The sequence below is a fragment of the Enhydra lutris genome, unplaced genomic scaffold, assembly GCF_002288905.1.
Source record: "Enhydra lutris kenyoni isolate GAN:26980312 unplaced genomic scaffold, ASM228890v2 scaffoldscaffold43, whole genome shotgun sequence".
In the NCBI taxonomy this organism is placed as follows: domain Eukaryota; kingdom Metazoa; phylum Chordata; class Mammalia; order Carnivora; family Mustelidae; genus Enhydra; species Enhydra lutris.
In genome coordinates, this window is record NW_019154127.1 from 3,087,037 (window position 1) to 3,106,172 (window position 19,136).

A 19,136-nucleotide genomic window follows, 5' to 3' on the forward strand; every position below is an offset into this window, starting at 1 on the left:
GAGCTGTGTTATTCTCTCTCTGCTCATCCCCCCCCCCCCCCCCGCCCTCCGCAAGACTCGGAGACTCACCTTGGAAGCTTGAGGGCAATCTTGGAAAATGGATTCCTTGGTAAGACTTCGGGAGACTTTGCAACTTGACTCTGGTGAAGATCTGGAACCCTTGATTTCACCTTCCACAGCAAGACTTTTTCTCTTGATGTGCTCGGGATGCCGTCCAGGCTTCCACACTCCCTCCACAACCCTGTCCTGCCCTCCCCGAACAACTGCTTCCAGTTGGGTCCTTGGCTTTGGTCTTCAGCGAGTCTGTACCCATTTAATTTTAACTTTTTAAAAACTCTCCTGACTCAAGCAGTTTCTCTTTTCAGACCCATCAGCATGCCAGGCTTCCACTGGGTAGAATCAGCGTTAGATCTATTCTGCCTGCAGATCTCTGATTACTGTCAAATTCAATTAGATCCCTCCCGTTGCTGATCATTGACTGCCTTTCCCTTAATTTCCCCACTTAGTGTTTCCCACTTCGGTTGTTACAGATGACAACCGAAAGCTGTAATCAAGAACGGCATTCCATTTTCAGTATTATCAAGGCAGAGGGGATGAGTATCGTGGGTGAATTAAAAAGCCTGGGGACGGGGTGGTGCTTGGAAATGGAGAGGGGTCGTTCGTGTGGTGACCTGGGGGCTGGAGGTCTTCACCAGGGGGCTCTCAGAGCCAGCAGAAGGTGGGACCCAAGGTACCCAGTGACAGGGGGCACATCTGGTGCACTAGTTTCCCGGAGCTGCCGAGACAGAGCTCCGCACACGTGGTAGCTCAAAGGAACGGAAATGTATTCTCTTCCATTCTGGAGGCCAGAAGTCCAAAGTCAATGTCATTGGACCAAAATCAAGGTGTTGCCAGGGTTGTGCTCCCTCCGATGGCTCTGACTTGGAGGCACACCCTGGCTTGTGGGCCTTCACCGTGTCTCTCCTCCTTCCCACATCCTGCTCCTCTGGGTATTTGTGCGAAATCTATGCCCCCCCCCATCCCACCGCCCCTCTATTTCATAAAGACTCTTGAGCTGACATTTAGGTCCCACTCAGAGAGTCCTGATTAATCTCATCTCAAAATCCTTCGCCTTTGCCGAATAAGGCCACATTCACACATTCCAGCGAGTAGGACCCAAAGTCTATGGGTGGCCCTTACGTGACCTACGACAGGCGATTGAAGAGCTAAATAAATTATCCTCATAATTATTGTGTGCTCTGTTGAAAAGGGCAGATCGTATTACCGCCTGGCTTTCAGACTATTGTCTGTTCATAGGACTTTGAAGAATTTCATTGCCAGAGGGTGTAATTTTTAAAACATTGCCACACAGACTTGAGCAGAGACTCTAATTGTACTTCTCAGCATCCCTTTCTCCCCACCCCCCCCAGGAGACCATGGATACGTACACACGGGGACTCACGTGCACACACATAGGAGTGTATGTGTGGGTGTGGATGTCTGTGGGTGTCTAGGCATGTGTTTGCACGTGTGTGTATGTGTATCTATATATTTTTTTCTTTTTGGGGGGTCACAAATGAGTATAGTTTATAAAGCTTTTAGTCTAGCACTTCCTGACCTCTTTGGGACCAAACTGCAGCCACAGTGTAGCTTCACCCACTGTGGGGGGACAAACTCAGCCCCAGGCTGACCTGGGGTACAGCAGACCCCCAGGTTGTGTGGTGCATTGGCTGATTGTTCCCTCTTCATCATATCTTTGGATTAAGGACCTGAAGATCCCCCATTAAAGTGGATGAAGGGGTTCAGAAGGCACAAACTTCCAGTTAGAAGTAAGTCTTAGGGTTATAACACACGGCACGATGACTCTAGTTAATGATACCATCTTGTGTATCTGAAAGTTGCTGAGACAGGACAGAAAGGTTCATATCACACAAGCACGGAAGTTGTAATTATGTGTAGTGACGGATGTTCACCAAATTTATCGTGGTAATCCATTTGTAGGCTCGACACCATCTCAAATCAGGATGTCGTATACCCAAAACTGCTGTGCTGTTGCATGTCAATTACAAACTAAAAAAAATAAATAAATAAGTGAGACTCTGCTCTCCAGAAGAGATAATAAATTAAGATATTTAGGATTTGCAAAAAAAAAAAAAAAAAAGATATTTAGGATTTGCTCAGGTAGTAAACTGTTGGTCCCTTACTGTTTATGCAGAGTGTGTGTGATGGAGAGGAGGAGTGTGGTCCCTGCTTCAAGGGATGGGCGCTTTCAGGGGGATCCCAGCTGATGGCTGTGGTGGGCCCGAGGGAAAAGGAGTGAAAGCACCCTCTGGGAGGGAGGTGGGATTTGAGTTAATGGCTCGAGGACTGGAGTGTTCAGATGGGTGGGGGGTGTGTGGCATGAGCACAAGCTTGGAGGGTAACCTGGTGTGTGTTTGGGAGAAAGAGGAGACCGGCTGCCCAGGGCAGCCGGGGTTGGCCCAGGTGGTAGAGCTTGAGTGCCAGGACAGGGAGTGTGGACCTTGCCTTGTAGGCAGTGGTAAGTCCTGAAGAGATTTACACAAGAAATCGGAGTTCCAGACCCAATGATTTTAGGGCAGAGCATAGAGTGACTTCGAGGGGAGCCAAGACAAGCACTGGGGAAATGAGGTAGGACATTGATGTCATAGTCCAGGTGAGTGGTGGCCAGATTTAATTATTATTTTATTATTTTTAAAGATTTTCCCTATTTATTTGAAAGATAGTGAGTGAGGGAGAATGTGAGAGCATGAGCGGGGGGAGGGGCAGAGGGAGAAGCAGACTCCCCGCTGAGCAGGGAGCCTGATGTGGGACTTGAACACGGGATCCTGAGATCATGACCTGAGCCAAAGGCAGATGTTTAACCAACTGAGACACCCAGGTGCCCCCAAGACTTTATTATTATTATTATTATTATTATTTTTAAAGATTTTATTTATTTATTTGTCAGAGAGAGAGAGGGAGAGAGAGCGAGCACAGGCAGACAGAATGGCAGGCAGAGGCAGAGGGAGAAGCAGGCTCCCTGACGAGCAAGGAGCCCGATGTGGGACTCGATCCCAGGACGCCGGGATCATGACCTGAGCCGAAGGCAGCTGCTTAACCAACTGAGCCACCCAGGCATCCCAATTATTATTATTTTTAAGATATTTTATTTATTTGACAGAGAGAAATCACAAGTAGGCAGAGCAGCAGGCAGAGGGGGAAGCAGGCTCCCCGCTGAGCAGAGAGCCCGATGCGGGGCTCGATCCCAGGACCCTGAGATCATGACCTGAACCGAAGGCAGAGGCTTAACCCACTGAGCCACCCAGGCACCCCGACTTAATTAATTTTAATCACAAACCTGTGTCAGGAAAATAATGTGTGAACGCCTCACTGCAAATACTGTCTATCAGTCATCTATGAATCATTCATTTTTTGATCTCTGTCCTAACTCTGTACTAATGTATTGAGTATATCATGAAAGTTATAAAATATAATCACACAAAAGGCAATAAATACAAGTGGAAGGGCCACTCTTCAGGTTCCGCACCCTGTGACTCAGTAGCCTTCCATGAGAGCGTCCCTTGGGTGGTTAGGATCCCAGGGATGGTGCGTCCGGGTGCTGGAGGCATGGTTCCAAATGAACCCGATCGGTGGCATGGGCAGAGAGGAAGGGTGGTGAGAAGCCCGCAGCAGAAGGAATCGACATGATGTCAGCGGCTGTTCGCATAGCAAGATGAGCGAAGTCATAAAAGGCAAAAACAGTGGTGTGTTTTAGGGCACGGTGAGCAGGGGGGTGAACGCCACCGAAGAGAAGGGGTGCAGATTTGGCTGGAAAAGGCAAAATCCCCCCACTCTTTCCCTGCCTTTATACAAAGCTGGAGGGTCTGTGTGTGTGACGTGTCGATTGTGGGGCAGTGACCCAGGAGGTCTGTCCTGTGGGTAGCTGGGATCCTGATGGGGGGCCAAGAGCTAACCTGTACCATAACTCACCAAGAGAATGAGGTGAATGCTGGAGGCCAGGGGGCCTGGGGCAGGGCAGGGAAAGGGTGGGTGGAAGGAGAGGGTGTTGCATCCCCCATGTCCCCAACCACAGCTTAGAACTGAAGATCGGGCTGATTTTGCTCCTTCAGAAGTGGATTCCCCGGGGAACCCAGCCCCCTGGACAGATGGCAGCTCAGCCTGAGAGGGAGCCAGGAGAGGCCCTTGGCTGGAGTTGAAACTGGCATTTCAGGGCGTGGTCATCACTGACTCTTCACTGCACCTTCCAGATGACCATTGATGTTGGCCTAATTTCACTTTCTTCCTTAATAAGTGGATCTGGTTCCTGATGTTACAGCTTTCCCTTTTCCCTTTGATGCTATTTTATTTTAATTTTTTTAAGATTTTATTTATTTATTTGATGGAGTGAGAGACACAGCAAGAGAGGGAACAGAAGTAGGGGGAGTGGAAGTGGGAGAAGCAGGCTTCCAGCTGAGCAGGGAGCCCGATGCGGGGCTTGATCCCAGGACCCAGCAATCATGACCTGAGCCAAAGGCAGACGCTTAATGACTGAGCCACCCAGGTGCCCCATCCCCTTGATGCCATTTTAAATCAGGTTTTTCTCCTGGGACAGAGGAGTAGCTATGTATCTCCCTGGGGTTCTTTTGAATGGCGAAGGGAACAAGCTCTGGTTGCAGGGCCTGACAACAGCCATGTTCTCGGTGTCTCCTCAGGTGGCCATAAAGGTCATTGACAAGAAGAGAGCCAAAAAGGACACTTACGTCACCAAGAACCTTCGGCGAGAAGGGCAGATTCAGCAGATGATCCGTCATCCCAACATCACCCAGCTCCTCGATATCTTGGAGACGGAGAATAGCTATTACCTGGTCATGGAGCTGTGTCCTGGGGGCAACCTGATGCACAAGATCTACGAGAAGAAGCGTCTGGAGGAGTCTGAAGCCCGAAGATACATCAGGCAGCTCATCTCCGCCGTGGAGCACCTGCACCGGGCTGGAGTGGTGCACAGGTGAGGGCCCTGCCCTGCTCGCGATCACGACTCTGCTGAATGGCTGGATAGCGCTTCCGCATGCTCTGCACAAGGCTGAATGGTTGCAGGGCGCTTTACCGTTCTTGTGCATGTGTCGTGGAATTATTCTGTGGGCTGGATTAATGCCGTTGTGGCGTTAAGAGAGTGATATCAGGAGCCAGAGCACCTGGGTTTGCATCCTGGCTCTACCCTTTCACAGTTGTGTGACGCTGGGCAAGTTACTTAGCCACTCTGAACCTCAGTCTCTTCTTCTGTAAAATGGGAATAATAATGATACTTACCTTGTGGCTGGTGTAAGGGTTAACAGAGAAGGCCATGAGTGAATATATGAGAAGTGCTTGGAAGCAGGCTTGGTACGTAGTAACAGCCACGTTGAGTGTTGGCTGCTCTTCTGACTTGGAAAGAGTAATGAGACCAGTTGCTCGGGAGTCTGAAAGAAGAATCAGTGTTACGATGGCATGAGATGGTTTTTCGGCTTGTGCTAAGGATGATGCTTTCATTATATTTGCTTTACCTGTGGTAGTCGCTCCATATATGTGTTATTCAGCTGAACTGAATCAGCATGTAAATTGTGACCTTGCACTTTCAAGGGCGGGGTTTTCCCATAAGCCACACCCACCTTTCGAATGCTTACGAAAATCAGACTTTTTCTTGAAATGGTCTGCTCCCTCCTGAGGAGGAGCTCCACAAGGAGAAGGGAAAGGAAATAGCATTCTTGGCAATGTTGCCATTTTTAGTTCTGTATTAAAAGGAAGTGAGAAAAAAAATTTTTTTTAAAAAGTGGCCATCTTTTCCTCCCAAGGAAACATGGACTTCACCAATAAATGTGTAGTTCTTCGTTCTTGAAGTTATGATCAGTAATCACTCTGGGTTGTTGAGAAAAATTATGGGTCCTGTTTCATTGATTATCACTCCTTTTTATGGCTGTGTACTAGTCCATTGCATGGAGAGACCCCGTTTGTGTATCTCTTCATCAGCTGGTGGACATTTGGGCTATTTACACCTTTTGGCTGCTGTGAACGATGCTGCTTTGAACCTTCGTATATAGGTTATAGCATGAGCATGTGTTTTCCCTTCTGCAAAATTCTGGCTTTAGGAGCGGAACTGCTAGGTCACATGGCCGCTCTGTGTTTGACTTTTGGACCAGACACATATTTTAAAAAATTCAGCTTCTCATGGTGCATGTTCTGGGTTTGAAAACCACTCATATTCTAATGGGTGCAGAGGGCAGCTCTAGGCCTTTCGTTGACAGAACCTGTAGGCTTTCCAGGTGAAGAGGGCTTTCCCTGCTCACGGGCTCGGATGCTCTGCCCCATTGGGCGAAGCCTTGGGACACTGAAGGGGGAGGTCCCCTGGCTTGGGGCTGCTCTGGGGCCGGCCCTGGCCAGGCACCCTGTAAGTGGATCGTTCCCTCCCCGAGGTGAGAGACTCTCTCTGTGAACATAATTTTAGTCACCCGTGTTGTCACGAAATCACAGTTTATTCGAACTCTTGGAGTTGAGATCTGCAAGGAAGGGAACATTCAGAAATTTTAAGTGAATAACACTATTTTTGGCTCTCTCCCACAATACCGGTGTGAAGCCTGCCCTGTGATCACTCTGCCATGATTAGGAGAAGGACAGCGGTGAGTGTGCCTGGTTCTCGCTCTGTTTATGGCGATGACAAAGGCACAGAAGCCTCGGGAATGAATCAGCCAGGATAACGGGCTCTGTTGGCCACAGCGGAACCTGGATGTGGGGGCTGAGCTTTTCTGCGGGGGCAGGGGGGATGCTCGGGGTGTTGTGACAAGGGCTTCGTGCTTTCAGACCTCAGAGGAGGGCCCAACGTCGCAGGCCCCCGGGGACGCACAAGGGAAAGCTGGGGAGGGCTGTGCATGACTCTCCGGCCTCTTGCGCAGAAAACTCTCAACACCCCTTTTCAAGTAATTTTAACAAATTCCAATCCTTCTCAGCGCAATTACTGTCAGAATGACAAAGGAATGAATTTAATAATGTTTTGATAGCAAAGACGGGCGCTTTTCTTCCTCTGATCTCTGGTGTTCTACTTCTTCCTTGCTCCTTGGAAAGAGATCCGTCAGCCTGGAAGGGCAGAGGCTCAGATCTTTTAAAGTTCGGGAGGGTTGGAAAGCTGGGTGTTGTTTTGGAGGAGTTCTTCCTGTTTCTCTCTAGAAATCACGGTAAAGAGCGCCAGTGCGCACAGACGTCATTGGGGGTTAGGTGGTGGAGACCTCGCATGAGAATGGGTGACTTCAGCTGAATGTCGTGGCTTTCCCGGATTCTATACCGCCAGCTCTTAGCACACTGGACCCAGCTTGCTGGTGGTGCGCTTTTCCCTGTAGCCCCTCTCCTTGGTGGGAATTTCTCTCCTCTGTGCTGCAGAGATGGAATGAATTTCATAATTCTTTTGAAGGTAGATTTTGCAAACGAGTAAGAGACTGTAGTATTTTGGGGGTGGCCCGGAGTCGCTGGTGGACAGATTTCAGAGCAAATAGATTGGATCAGCCCAAAGGATTCAGGATAAATTTTGGCGTCTGTGCGCATGCAATGATTGGACAGGCTTTCGGTTCCAGTTACGGGGTCAGAGAGTGTGCTCTAAATGCGCAATTCCTGATTAGGCTGATACTGTATCCTAGGGTTCTCATCAGCTTAATGCTTGGCAAAGCCCTCGTTTCCTGTGACATGGGATCTAAATATTTAATTATCTACTCAGAACTACTAAAAGATCATTTAAAGGAAGCAAATCTCGAAAAATCATGTAAATATTCTAAGTGGAAAAAGAAAAAAAGAAACCAAAGCTCTATCTAGCAGATTCCCTGAGCTGGCAGAGAAATTTGTTTGTAAACTGGAACCACCAATACCTTTGTGACTTTTGCTGTAAGAGGACTGCGACGGCGACCTTTTACAAAAGAAGTGTATGGTCCTGTTTCTTCATTACCCCGTGTTAGGATCACCTGAGATGCTCCACGTTGAAGAGTTTTTGCTTTTTCTTTTCTCTTTCCCTCAAACGTGCTTACCCAGCACGATGCCAAAACCTGACGATTTGCCTGTTGTCGATGGAGCATTGACGCTTAACATCCATCAGTGAAAAGTGTGATTATACCAAGAGGCTAATTTGAGATTCATCTGCTCATTCAAAATAACAAAATCCAATCAAACTGTACAGACAAAACATAACAGGGTCACACAATACCGCCCTCCCTAAGCAGGAAGAGACAAGCCATGGGGCCCCGTGGGACCAGGACAGAGAGACACACGATCAAAGGGAGCGAGAGCCCGTGTTTGGACGGACGTCAGGGCTGCCGCTCCCAAGGCCATGACCTTACTCATTCATCAGTATGGGGAAAGGGCCCTCTGTGCTCAAGAGAAATGCCGGGGAAGAGAGGGACGCTTCTTTGTTCTCTTGGGCCTGACAAGAAGCACTGGAAAGGTCTTGAGTTCTTTTAACCCTTAGGTTTTCTTGGAGAGGGGAGGGGTAGGGGAAGGCTGAGGAGATTAGGAACTGTTTGGGCTCCCAGGGCCTTCTGCGGAGAGAGAGAGAGCCCCTATCCAGAGGCACTGGTGATATATATCAAAGGTTTTGTGTTTTAGTTGGGTTTTAAAAATATGATCGGAACTACGAGACTTCACAGAGCTCTAACGCAGCAGCTTTGCGGAGTGGGGTGTCCCACGGTCAGGGGTGTTGATTCGGAAGCTAGACCGCCCGCCCCCATCTGCCGGCTGTGCCACTTACAAGCCACATTGGGGCAAATCACTCGGGCTTTCATGCCTCCCTCCACAATGGGGATAATGGATTATCTATTTCACGTGGCAGTTGTGAGGACCGAGAGTCAGTTCAGGTATCATGTCAAAACTGAGACAGTAGGGGGGCACCTGGGTGGCTCAGTGGGTTAAAGCCTCTGGCTTCAGCTCAGGTCATGATCCCAGGGTCCTGGGATCGAGCCCCACCTTGGGCTTTCTGCTCAGCAGGGAGCCTGCTTCCTCCTCTCTCTCTGCCTACTTCTGATCTGTCTGTCAAATAAATAAGTAAAATCTTAAAAAAAAAAAAAAAAAAGAAAAAAGAAAACTGAGACAGTAGGGACCGAGCACATGCTCTTATCGCTCCGGAGCCCACCTCATTCATTCTGTACCTGGGAAACTGAGCGCTTAGCCTCCCCGATGTCCTGGGCTCACACTCGTCCCGCTCATCCTTCAGGTCCTTGCCCTAAGCTCACCTCCTCCAGGCGGCTCTCCGGGCTAGGCCGCCCTGGTCATAGACTCACACTGCATTTCCACTTTGCTTTCCAAACACTTTTCTCGAACGATGACTGACTTTGTTTGATATCTGTTTTCTGCACAGGCCACAAGCGAGCTCAGCCTCGAGCCCGGCAAGCACACAGCAAGACTTTGTTGAAGGCACGAAGGGGAAGTTGAATGAGCACAGCTAGTGTCAGAGTTGGTCCTGGGGATGGAAGTTTTCTGGTAGCCAGGTCCATGGTCATTCTGGAATATTCCATACTGTCCCTGGAATTTCAAGGGAGTTTCCTCATGGACTTAGTACCAGTTTGTTTATTTTTCAGGTCACAATCTGTAGAGTCGCATCTTTTTAGTGACTACACGGATCTTTGATTTTATAAACAGTTCATTTCTGGAGCACTGTAGGAACTTAATAAAAGGTTTCATTCTGAATAAATGAATCAGGTGCATGCTTAACAAATTATTCTTGTGTTGTATCAAAATGCCCATATTGTAAGTAAACCAGTGATTAAAAAGTCATTTGCTTTTAATACAGTGCTTTTGAAGACAAACCTAACCCCCCCCCAAAAAAAACCCAAAAAACACCTCTCCTGTTTCCTGCAAAATGCTGATGGCCTTGGGGAGTTGTGTGCTTTTCTTGGATACTTTATTCTTAGCTTATTGCTAAAATCCATCTCCACAGGCAGAGAGCTCGCCTCTAGACCTAACCCTGTCTGCGTTTGCTCTGGCCATCCCCTGGGCTCCTGCTCCCTGACCTTTCATTTGAGGGCTAATGGCCCCCAATGCTGTTTGCTTATCACCCAATTAATCACCCTCCTGAGTCTCTGCTGGGCCCCCAGTGCACTAGGCTCAGCGCCGTTATTACCCTCCGCTTCAGCCTCTCGTCTCTTCCTGCTGGCGGCTGGCTGGCTTCCCGGTTGGCCTCCGAGGGGCCACCAGACGCTTGGGCACATTCGCACACGGACTCCTGCTCATGGCCTGCCAGGCTGCCATGGTCGGGACGCCGTTTTTTAGACCAAAATCAGGCACTTTGTGTTGAAATGACTTGCCCAGGGCCGCAGGGCAGTGGGTCAGAGAGCCTGTCTCTCCTTGTCCCCCCCTTGTCCCGAGACCACTCAGTGCGTCTGCCCTGGGTCTTCCCGTCTCCTCCGCTGCTCACGCCACCAGGCCACCTGCTTTCGCGGCCTCGAACCCTGGCTGTGCTTGGCGCCCGGTTCTTCACTCTCATCTTCCGCTTCCACCCGAGTGGCCCCCTTCAGGGGTCCCTCCATTTAGGCCGGAGGGTTGTTAGGGGCCGGACCTTTGATCTTCCCTGCGGGGCTGGGTGGGGCCTGGAGAAGCCCTGGAGAGCCTCTTCCTCTACTCCCATCCCAGTGTTCTGGGTGTGTGTGCCTGCGTGTGTGCTCATGTGTGCACGCACACACAAGCGTGCGTGTGCACATGCACTCACCCACACCTCGTGCACTCATGCACACTCACGCGTCCACCCACATACGCATGCACACATGCACTCCTGCATACTCACACGCCCACCCACATACCCTTGCACGCATGCACACATGCACACTCACACACACACCCACATACATATGCACACGTGCACTTGTGCACTCAAGCACACTCATGCGCCCACCCATGTACCCATGCACATATGCACACGTGCACTCGTGCACTTATGCACACTCACATGCCCACCCACATACACATGCACCGATGCACTCGTGCACTTATGCACACTCACACAGCCCACCCACATACACATGCACACCCACACGTGCACATGTGCACACCCATGCCCACCCATATACACACATGCCTGTGCACACATACACATGCCTGCCCACCCACGTACACACACATGCACACACATGTACACATCCACACACAACTCACGCACACACACGCTTCCCCGTCACACCTCCTCGGCACTGCTCCTGGCTGCCTCTGGTCTGAAGGGGCCCAGCAGCTGCTTCCCCTCCCCTCACCCGCTGAGCACTGGGGCCCTGTATGTTTGTTATGGCAACGGGGTCAACACACGCCCCTCTGTCTGGGAGGGCTGTGACTGGAGTTCTTGGTGGCTAGCCTCCAGACCTTAGAGATTGCCATCAGTTAAGAAATGCCAGTAGAGTGTGGGTGAACGAGTAGGTGCAGGGGAGCGTGCTTCGTAGCCTGTGGGTGAACCTTTAATTGTTAGTCCTGTTGGAGCTTGTTCTTTTGAAATAAACTAGAACAAAGGGCTGGTGATTAGGGCTCTGCCCTGGGCCCTCTCATTCTCCCCAGTCTCCCCCTTCCTGAAGCATGGTACACCCCCAGACCCACGGTCAGGTCTGCAGAGTGCTGTGATGAGAGACCCTTGTGCATGTCTCCCAGAATGGCCCAGTTTCCAGAGGAGGGCCCGTGCCTGTACCCTGGGAGGTCTTTTCTGGGCTGGGCTCCCTCCTTTGTTCCCAAGACACATGGTAACTTCCTTTAGTAAATTCCCAAGATACATGCATCCTCCTGCCCCAGCATTGTCTAGGTAAACCGATCCTCTGGTGCCCCCTTATTGGGGCACGCCCCGTCCTCTTTCTTGCTTGTCTTGACCCCTCTTTGAAGCTCCTTCGGCCAAGGAAAAAGCTATTTCCCCCATCCGTGGGGCCTTCTTCTTTCCCTTCCCTTTTTTTCCCCGAGTTACAAGTTTACTCCGAATTTCCAGTTTGCCTACCACGAGGAGAAACTCCTCACCCTGCAGGACCGTGGGAAGAGCGTCCTACTTCTCTCTCCTCTCCATAAAGTGATTAATATGATTGAGGAGCATTACTGTGAAATTGAGCGTTGCCTCCATCATCAAGTGTGAACCAGTCAGCTGTCCAGAACCTTCCTTCCCCCATATCAAATCTGACACTTAGGAGAGCCAAATATTTTGTTCTTGGTGGTGGAGCTAGCGTCAGCACCATGCTTTTCACATGATTCATGGGAGGATTTCTGGATAACAGAGGCCTACCAGTCTTTTCTTTTAAAGCTACCTCGTAATAGCTAACACTAAAACCTTATGAATAGATTCATCCCTCTTTTATTATTCAAAGAGGTGTCTCTTAGTTTTGTGGCCTCTTGGGAATATTTTGTGGTTCCTTTGGTTATTGTCGATGAGCTAGGCAGAGGGTCTGAGTGGCCCACTGTGCTGAATGGGACTCATTATTAATTTCAGGGGGTAAGAATCCTCCCACTGCCGTGAACATCCTGGGTGAGGCACTTGTGACTGTGGCCATAACGTTCCTAGCACTGAACTCCTAGGGAAAGGGGAAAAATACCCAAAAGCTACTTTTTAAAGAATTAAGAGATTTTATTTTTTTAGAGCAGTTTTAGGGTTACAGAAAAATGTGCTGAAAGCATCGAGTTTGCACGTGCCTTCCCACCCCGCTTCCACATTGTTTTCCCTGTTAATATCTTGTAATAGTGCAGTCCTTTTGTTAGAATTCATGAACTGGTGCTGATACATCATTAGTAACTAAAGCCCGTGGTTTAGGGCTCTCTCTGTGGTGTATAATTCTGTGGATTTTGACAAGTGCATGATGTCAGTATCATAAAGAATAATTTCACCACCTATAAAAACCTACTTCATCTATTCCTCCTTCTCCTCCTCCAGGCAATCGGGGATCTTGTTACTGTCTCCATAGGTTTGCCTTTTCCGAGGATCCATGTTAGAATCTCACAATGTGAAGCCTTTTCAGACTGGCGCCTTCCACTCAGAAACACGCACTGGACTTCCTCCTTGGCTTTTCCTGACTTGATAGCTCATTTCTTTCCATTGTCTGGGTGGACCACAGTCTGTTCATCCATTCACCCACTGGACAGCTTGGTCGCTTCCAAGTGTTGGTAATTATGAATAAAGCTGCTTTGCTAGGAACATTTATGTCCACACGTTTTTGACTCTTTGAGCTAATAACTAGGCAAAAAGCACTTTTAAAAATATGATTTTAATGCTTTTTTCCCTAGAAGTCAGAAGGAAAATATTCACCCCCTCCTTCTAGATCTTTCAAAAGACAAGGTGGGAGGTAGAAATAGATGAAGCCAAAAGCGGTCGAATGTTCCTTTCATTTGGATGGATTAGGTTCACTCATCTCCTGGACAGAGACTAATGGAGCTCGCCTTTAACTAGTCATGGAATCTTTAGGCAGTTAGATTGGTGATTGCTGAAATCTTCTAGACACATTGACAAAAGGGCGATACAGGGGCAAACAGCCAGTGAACATGTTTGCTCTGAGCGTTCGCCCCAGGGGTTGAAGTAGGTTATTCCGGGACGCGGTGGGTGAAAATGAAAACCGATTTCATTTTTTTCATTTTTGCCTGATCATTACATTTTATACTTCCTCCCCTGCTTTTATGACATTTTCCTGACTTCAAAAGTGGGCTTTTTTTTTTTTTTTTGCATTTTTTCTTATTTTTAGTCTCCCATTTATATCATTCTTCTAATCATTGTGGTTGTTCTCTAGGCTTTTGTGGTTCCAGAATTATCCAGCTTCGCTTTATAATGCTCAGCAATTGCTTTCTATACCTCACCTCTTTAAATTGTTTTTCTCCATAGTGTATGTTCTGAACCAAACTTCTCCTTCAATACCTTAGTGTGGCTTCTATTCTTTCCAGGGAAGGAGGTTGAATTTCTGTAGAAACAAACTGTGGCCTTCCTTTAGATTTAAATATCACTGCTGCTTTATAATCAGTTTTCACAGGATCACAGTTTGGGCTATTGCTGGCCCACTGTTGTGTGCGAGCGCGGGCAGTTTTTTTTGGAATTACCGTATATGCTTGAATATAAGGTCGAATTAGATCGTGTCCTGGTTCTCCTCCAAAAAGAGGAAGTTTCTCATTTTCAACAACAAAGTACTACTGGAAAAGCCACAGTCACCTGGACTCACTTATGACTTAGGGAGCTCTAGAAATCTCCCAAGGAAACAGAGAGAAAGGGAGGCCAGGACATTTTACAGGGCTTTAATGATAATGTCTCATGACTGGACCTCACCATTGTGAGGGTTTGGGAGACGACTCTAAAAACAATTCACTGAGTGGTTAATTTATAGATTTTAAATGGGTGCTTATTATTTAAATGGCTTGCAATAAGATTACCAAGAAGCGATTCAAAAAGCGCTTTGTGACAAACATCCAGTCAACTTTAAGACCGTGCCACTCTGGTAATATGGCACGAAGACTCTGTCATCCTGGTCCTGGCTGTGACGTGTTTCAATGAAACTGTTTCATGAACTGTGAGGGTGTGGGAACAATATTTCTAAAGTTAATGTTATGGTATATGCACTTAAAGCCAGTAGTGCAGCTTCGTAGATAGTCATTTGATAATTCCATTGCATTAAAAAAAATTACTTAGTCGTGTTTTCCAAAAACCCTTTACTGGGGGACAGAGTCTTCCCATTGGAAGAACAAGGGGGAGATTATTGTATATTTGGGGTTACCCTGCGTTTGGACATGCATGATACCTTTTATTTTATTTTTTAAAAAGATTTATTTATTTATTTATTTGACAGACAGAGATCACAAGTAGGCAGAGAGGCAGGCAGAGAGAGAGGAAGGGAAGCCGACTCCTCAAGCCAGGACCCTGGGATCATGACCTGATCCGAAGGCAGAGGCTTTAACCCACTGAGCCACCCAGGCGCCCCACATGATACCTTTTAAAGGCTGACATCGCGTTTAGATAATCTGTGTACTGTTTCAACTGGATCCAAGTGGAAGGATCCAGTTCTCCCCTGCACCACCCCCCAGGTGGGTGGGTGTATGCAGATTGGAAGATAGCCATATTCCCTATCTGCAAGTTTCAACTCAGACCATCCTTCTCATCCAAGTGTCCAGCCCTAAGGCTACCAGCCACATTCCAATTTTGGAAGACATTGGACACTTTTTAGAGCTCACCTTTTTCTGCACTTGACTTCTTCCCATCTTGAAATGCTTCCCAGTGCTTCCCTTCCCCGTCCCCCCCCCCCCCCCCCCCCCCCCCCCCCCCGTTCTCTCCCTGGGCAATCTCATGTCCTTTCAAGACTCAGCTTCCCCTTCCCACGTACTAAGGTTGAAAACTGGTAGTTTGCAGGCCATGTCTTGTCTGCAAGGTTGGCCCATGCAGCATGGTTATTACTGTTTTGAATGTGAATTTGTTGCCAACATTTAAAAACTGGGGTAAAATCCAGATTTCTAGCTCCTGGCTAGAGCTGGCCTGGCTGGGACCAAGCTGTGAACAACTATCCTCATGACATATGGGACACTGCTCTCCTGTTTATTTATGAAAAATCCTGCTCCCTTTTGTCCCACGACTTTGATGTAGTGTTGTCCGTTGCCATGTTTGCTTATGATTACGCTATTCTATTCCTTACAGTAGAGATATGAGGAAAAGAGGATTTCTTTGCCTATGCCTCTGTTCAAAAGTGGGAAAAATAGAAAAACTGGACCAAGAATGCCGTGTGTTTCAAAACCATGGAAGAGAACATGGTGTGTGTGTGTGTGTGTGTGTGTGTGTGTGTGTGTGTGTGTGTATGTGTGTGTTTGTAAGAGAAAGATGTTCTTATATATCTAATACTCATGGTGTGTCTGAGTTGACAGCTTAAAGATGCTTATACTGTAATCATCAACTTAGATGGTTTTGATGACCAAATATATACTTTTGCTCACATTTTTTTCTTCTGAAATCCTAAACAATCTCTTTGGTAAAGTAGATTCATTTGTATTTACTGAGTGCCTGGGATGTGCAAAGGTACTGGGGTGCAGTGGTGAGCAAGGCTGCCATGTTTCCTGCTGGCTAGGAGCTTACATTCGGCTTCCACAGATCCCTGAGCCTGATCAGCCTGAGCCTGAACACATTTCTCCCATCCACTCTTCGAGTTCCCTCAGTGTCCGTGATCAGTCAGAATCACCCACAGATTATTTAACAATCTTCACCCCATCTGCAAACTTCATTCCTTTTGGGTATGTAATGGTAATATCCACTCAGGTGTAGTACCAGGCATTAGGAGCCGACATCTTTGTTGTCCATTTTTCTGCCTGCCATGATGTCTGCTTGCTTAAGTAGATGATCGCCTGCCAATTTGTAGTTGACACTTGAGCTCCATGGATGGAGTTCGAAGGACGGATAAATTTTGTCATCTTTCAATTTGGTTTTTTGGCTGCTTCCTTGAGTCTGTTCCTTCCCCCGGCCGGTGTCACTCACCGGCTCACCAACACGTGGCCACACTGGTATGTCCCCACCTGTTACCGGCAGAGCCTGTCTCAGAATATTCTTCCAGCCTCTCCCAACCCCGTTTATTTAAATTCCAAGTTTCAGCTTTGTTCCCAGTCCTTCCGGATTCTTCTCAGGATGCGTTCTGCCCTCAGGGCTCTCTGCTTTTCTGAAATCCTTTGGCTTTTTCAGTCTGCATCCATTAATTGTATCATACTTACAAATATTTACTTGTCGATCGTGTGAGTTTTGGTAGCAGGCTTTTTGGGCTGGTTCAAAGTGGCCCTCAAACAATTCCTTTGCCTTCAGAAGCAAAATGTTACTCCATGATTTCAAATGTCTTATCTGAAATGCTCTGTGGTTTTGTTTATTTCAGGGACTTGAAGATAGAGAATTTGCTACTAGATGAAGACAATAATATCAAGCTGATTGGTATGACTTTTTTTTTTAAGCAAGATTATCCTTTAAGTGTTGTGTTGTCAATTCTCTGTTATTTATTGCTGGATTATTAACTTTGAAAATGATTCATGGTCCATTTCTCATCCCAGACAATACTCTAGGTCACCTCCTTTTACCTCCAATTATTTAATAATAGTTTTGAAAGTGAAATTAATTTTAATAATAACCATAATTGGGAAGGTAGAAATACTGTAAAGTGACCACAAAATGAATTTCGCAGCTACAAGTAAGTATTTGTTGGTTCCGTGTTCCGTGGATTGTCCAGACTTCAGCTTTGGATCCACTCAGGTGGATCCGAATTTTACAGTGGTTATTTTTATTTTGATTAACCATAAAACTTCTTAAAAATAATGGGAGGGGCGCCTGGGTGGCTCAGTGGGTTAAAGCCTCTGGCTTTGGCTCAGGTCATGATCCCAGGGTCCTGGGATTGAGCCCCGCATCGGGCTTTCTGCTCAGCGGGGACCCTGCTTCCCTTCCTCTCTCTCTGCCTGCCTCTCTGCCTAGTTGTGATCTCTGTCTGTCAAATAAATAAAATCTTTAAAAAAAAATAATGGGAAATAGTTGTGTTCAGAAGTCCTACTCTTAGCTTAGCCATGGCTGAATTCCCTTTCCGTGAATATCGGGGCACCGAAGTAAAAGGGAACCTAACTAACGTTCTGTGTTTTAGCCAAGCCCATCGTATAATGGTGGTTGTGCAGAGAGAAATCCCCACAGAGGGAGAATTTAGAAGGAAGGTAATCAGAAGGAAGTTCCAGGATAGACTGAGTCATAACTGGTTCATAATTCAGGGTCCAAAAGTGAGGTCACTCCATGACTCATTTTCTAGAAGAATTCCGTTTTTGTTTGCCTGAATGATTGCTCTTGGCAAAAGTCTCATGGCATCATTTTTACACCCAGATGTGAGCCCCATCATTGGTTCCTCTCTTTTCTTTGTTTTTCCCACCTCAGGTGCAAGTCATTTTTTCCATCTCGATGGCTTGAAAAGGCTTTATATTAGGAGAAAAGAGAAGGATCAATAGAACAGTGTGAATTTAACTCTTGTCCCCAAGAAGGAAATTTTTGTTTGGCAACTACTAAAAACCATCACTAGACTCTCTGAAACATGTCATTCAAGTAACCCAATTAGATTCTTGGGGTCCCCAAACCAGGAGTCCTTGGCTGGCTGATTAAACACCACCGACAGGTGTTAATGAATGAACATACTGATCTTTAGAAAACTAACCAGAGGGAACCATTTTTTTAAAAAATTTCCTCCCAAAGATTTTAAAGATCAGATGCTTTGTAATGGAGAATTCAAAGAGTTTTCTTTTTATTGTGTTGTTTCACTGTCGTGTTTCAGTTGTCCCGAGGGCCAAATACAGAAACATTAAGCAAGACAGACGTTGACATTCCTGTGGATGTCTTACTGGTTCTGATTTCCAGCAGATCATAAGAAAGTAGGCCACGTGAAGGCCAGATGTCCTTTATAGTAAAGGCTAAGCTCACATCCCCCGTGCACCGTCCAGATTGAGGCTGAGGCAGGTCACCAGGGGCTGTATCTTTCTCCTACCCTGGTGCTACTCCCGCTGCCCCTTCCCTTCCCTCTTGCCTCCCTTCCCCTGGCGGCTCGCTCTCTCTTTTCTCCCCAAGTGATAGCCCTGGACAATCACGTATGACACTAGAAATGCACTGTGGAATGAGCGGTGTTGAAAAGCACAGCTGTTTTTGTTGGTTAGAAGGGTGCTCAGAAGATTCTGGAAGAACCAGTCTCTGTAGATGGCGGATGCGTAGATAAGTAGTTCACAGGTTGGCCTCCTGACAAACCCTCTCAGAGCAGAGCCGTGCAAGTGAGAGGAAGGCAAGCCCTCCATGCTTGGGAGCCCACGGTTCCCCTGGAGGAGAGCAGGATGGTGGATTTGGATTCAGATGCCTCAAGTCATCTCCGCTCAACATGGCAGCCAGTGGATGGGCGCCCAAGTCGGGACGCAAGTGGGTTCTGTCCGTGGTGTCAGAGACCACGGTTTCCAAGACTGCTGGCAAGGAGGCTCTGATCTTTGGATTTCCCATTATTGGAGTTTATTATGTGGCTCCCAGTTCCCTTATGACCAGGATAAACCAGAAGTCCTACCGCACACCTGTAATCCGAGGAGACGTTACAGTAACAGAGAGGACAACTGGGAATTGCCTTGTGTTGGCCAGTGTCCGATTTTCCCCATTTTTTTCCCAGTGGGTCAGTCATGAAGCTAGTGGTGGGCGCTGGAGGGAGGGA

At 47.6% G+C, this 19,136-nt stretch overlaps 1 protein-coding gene across 1 annotated transcript in view; it reads left to right on the top strand.

The window, feature by feature from the left end:
- LOC111155709 (hormonally up-regulated Neu-associated kinase) overlaps positions 1–19,136 on the top strand; it is a 98,754-nt gene that overhangs the window by 34,889 nt on the left and 44,729 nt on the right. Inside the window, exons 2-3 of the mRNA XM_022516029.1 lie at positions 4,692–4,984; positions 16,806–16,861. Coding sequence (XP_022371737.1) covers positions 4,692–4,984; positions 16,806–16,861 — 349 coding nt within the window. The remainder of the gene's footprint in view (positions 1–4,691; positions 4,985–16,805; positions 16,862–19,136) is intronic.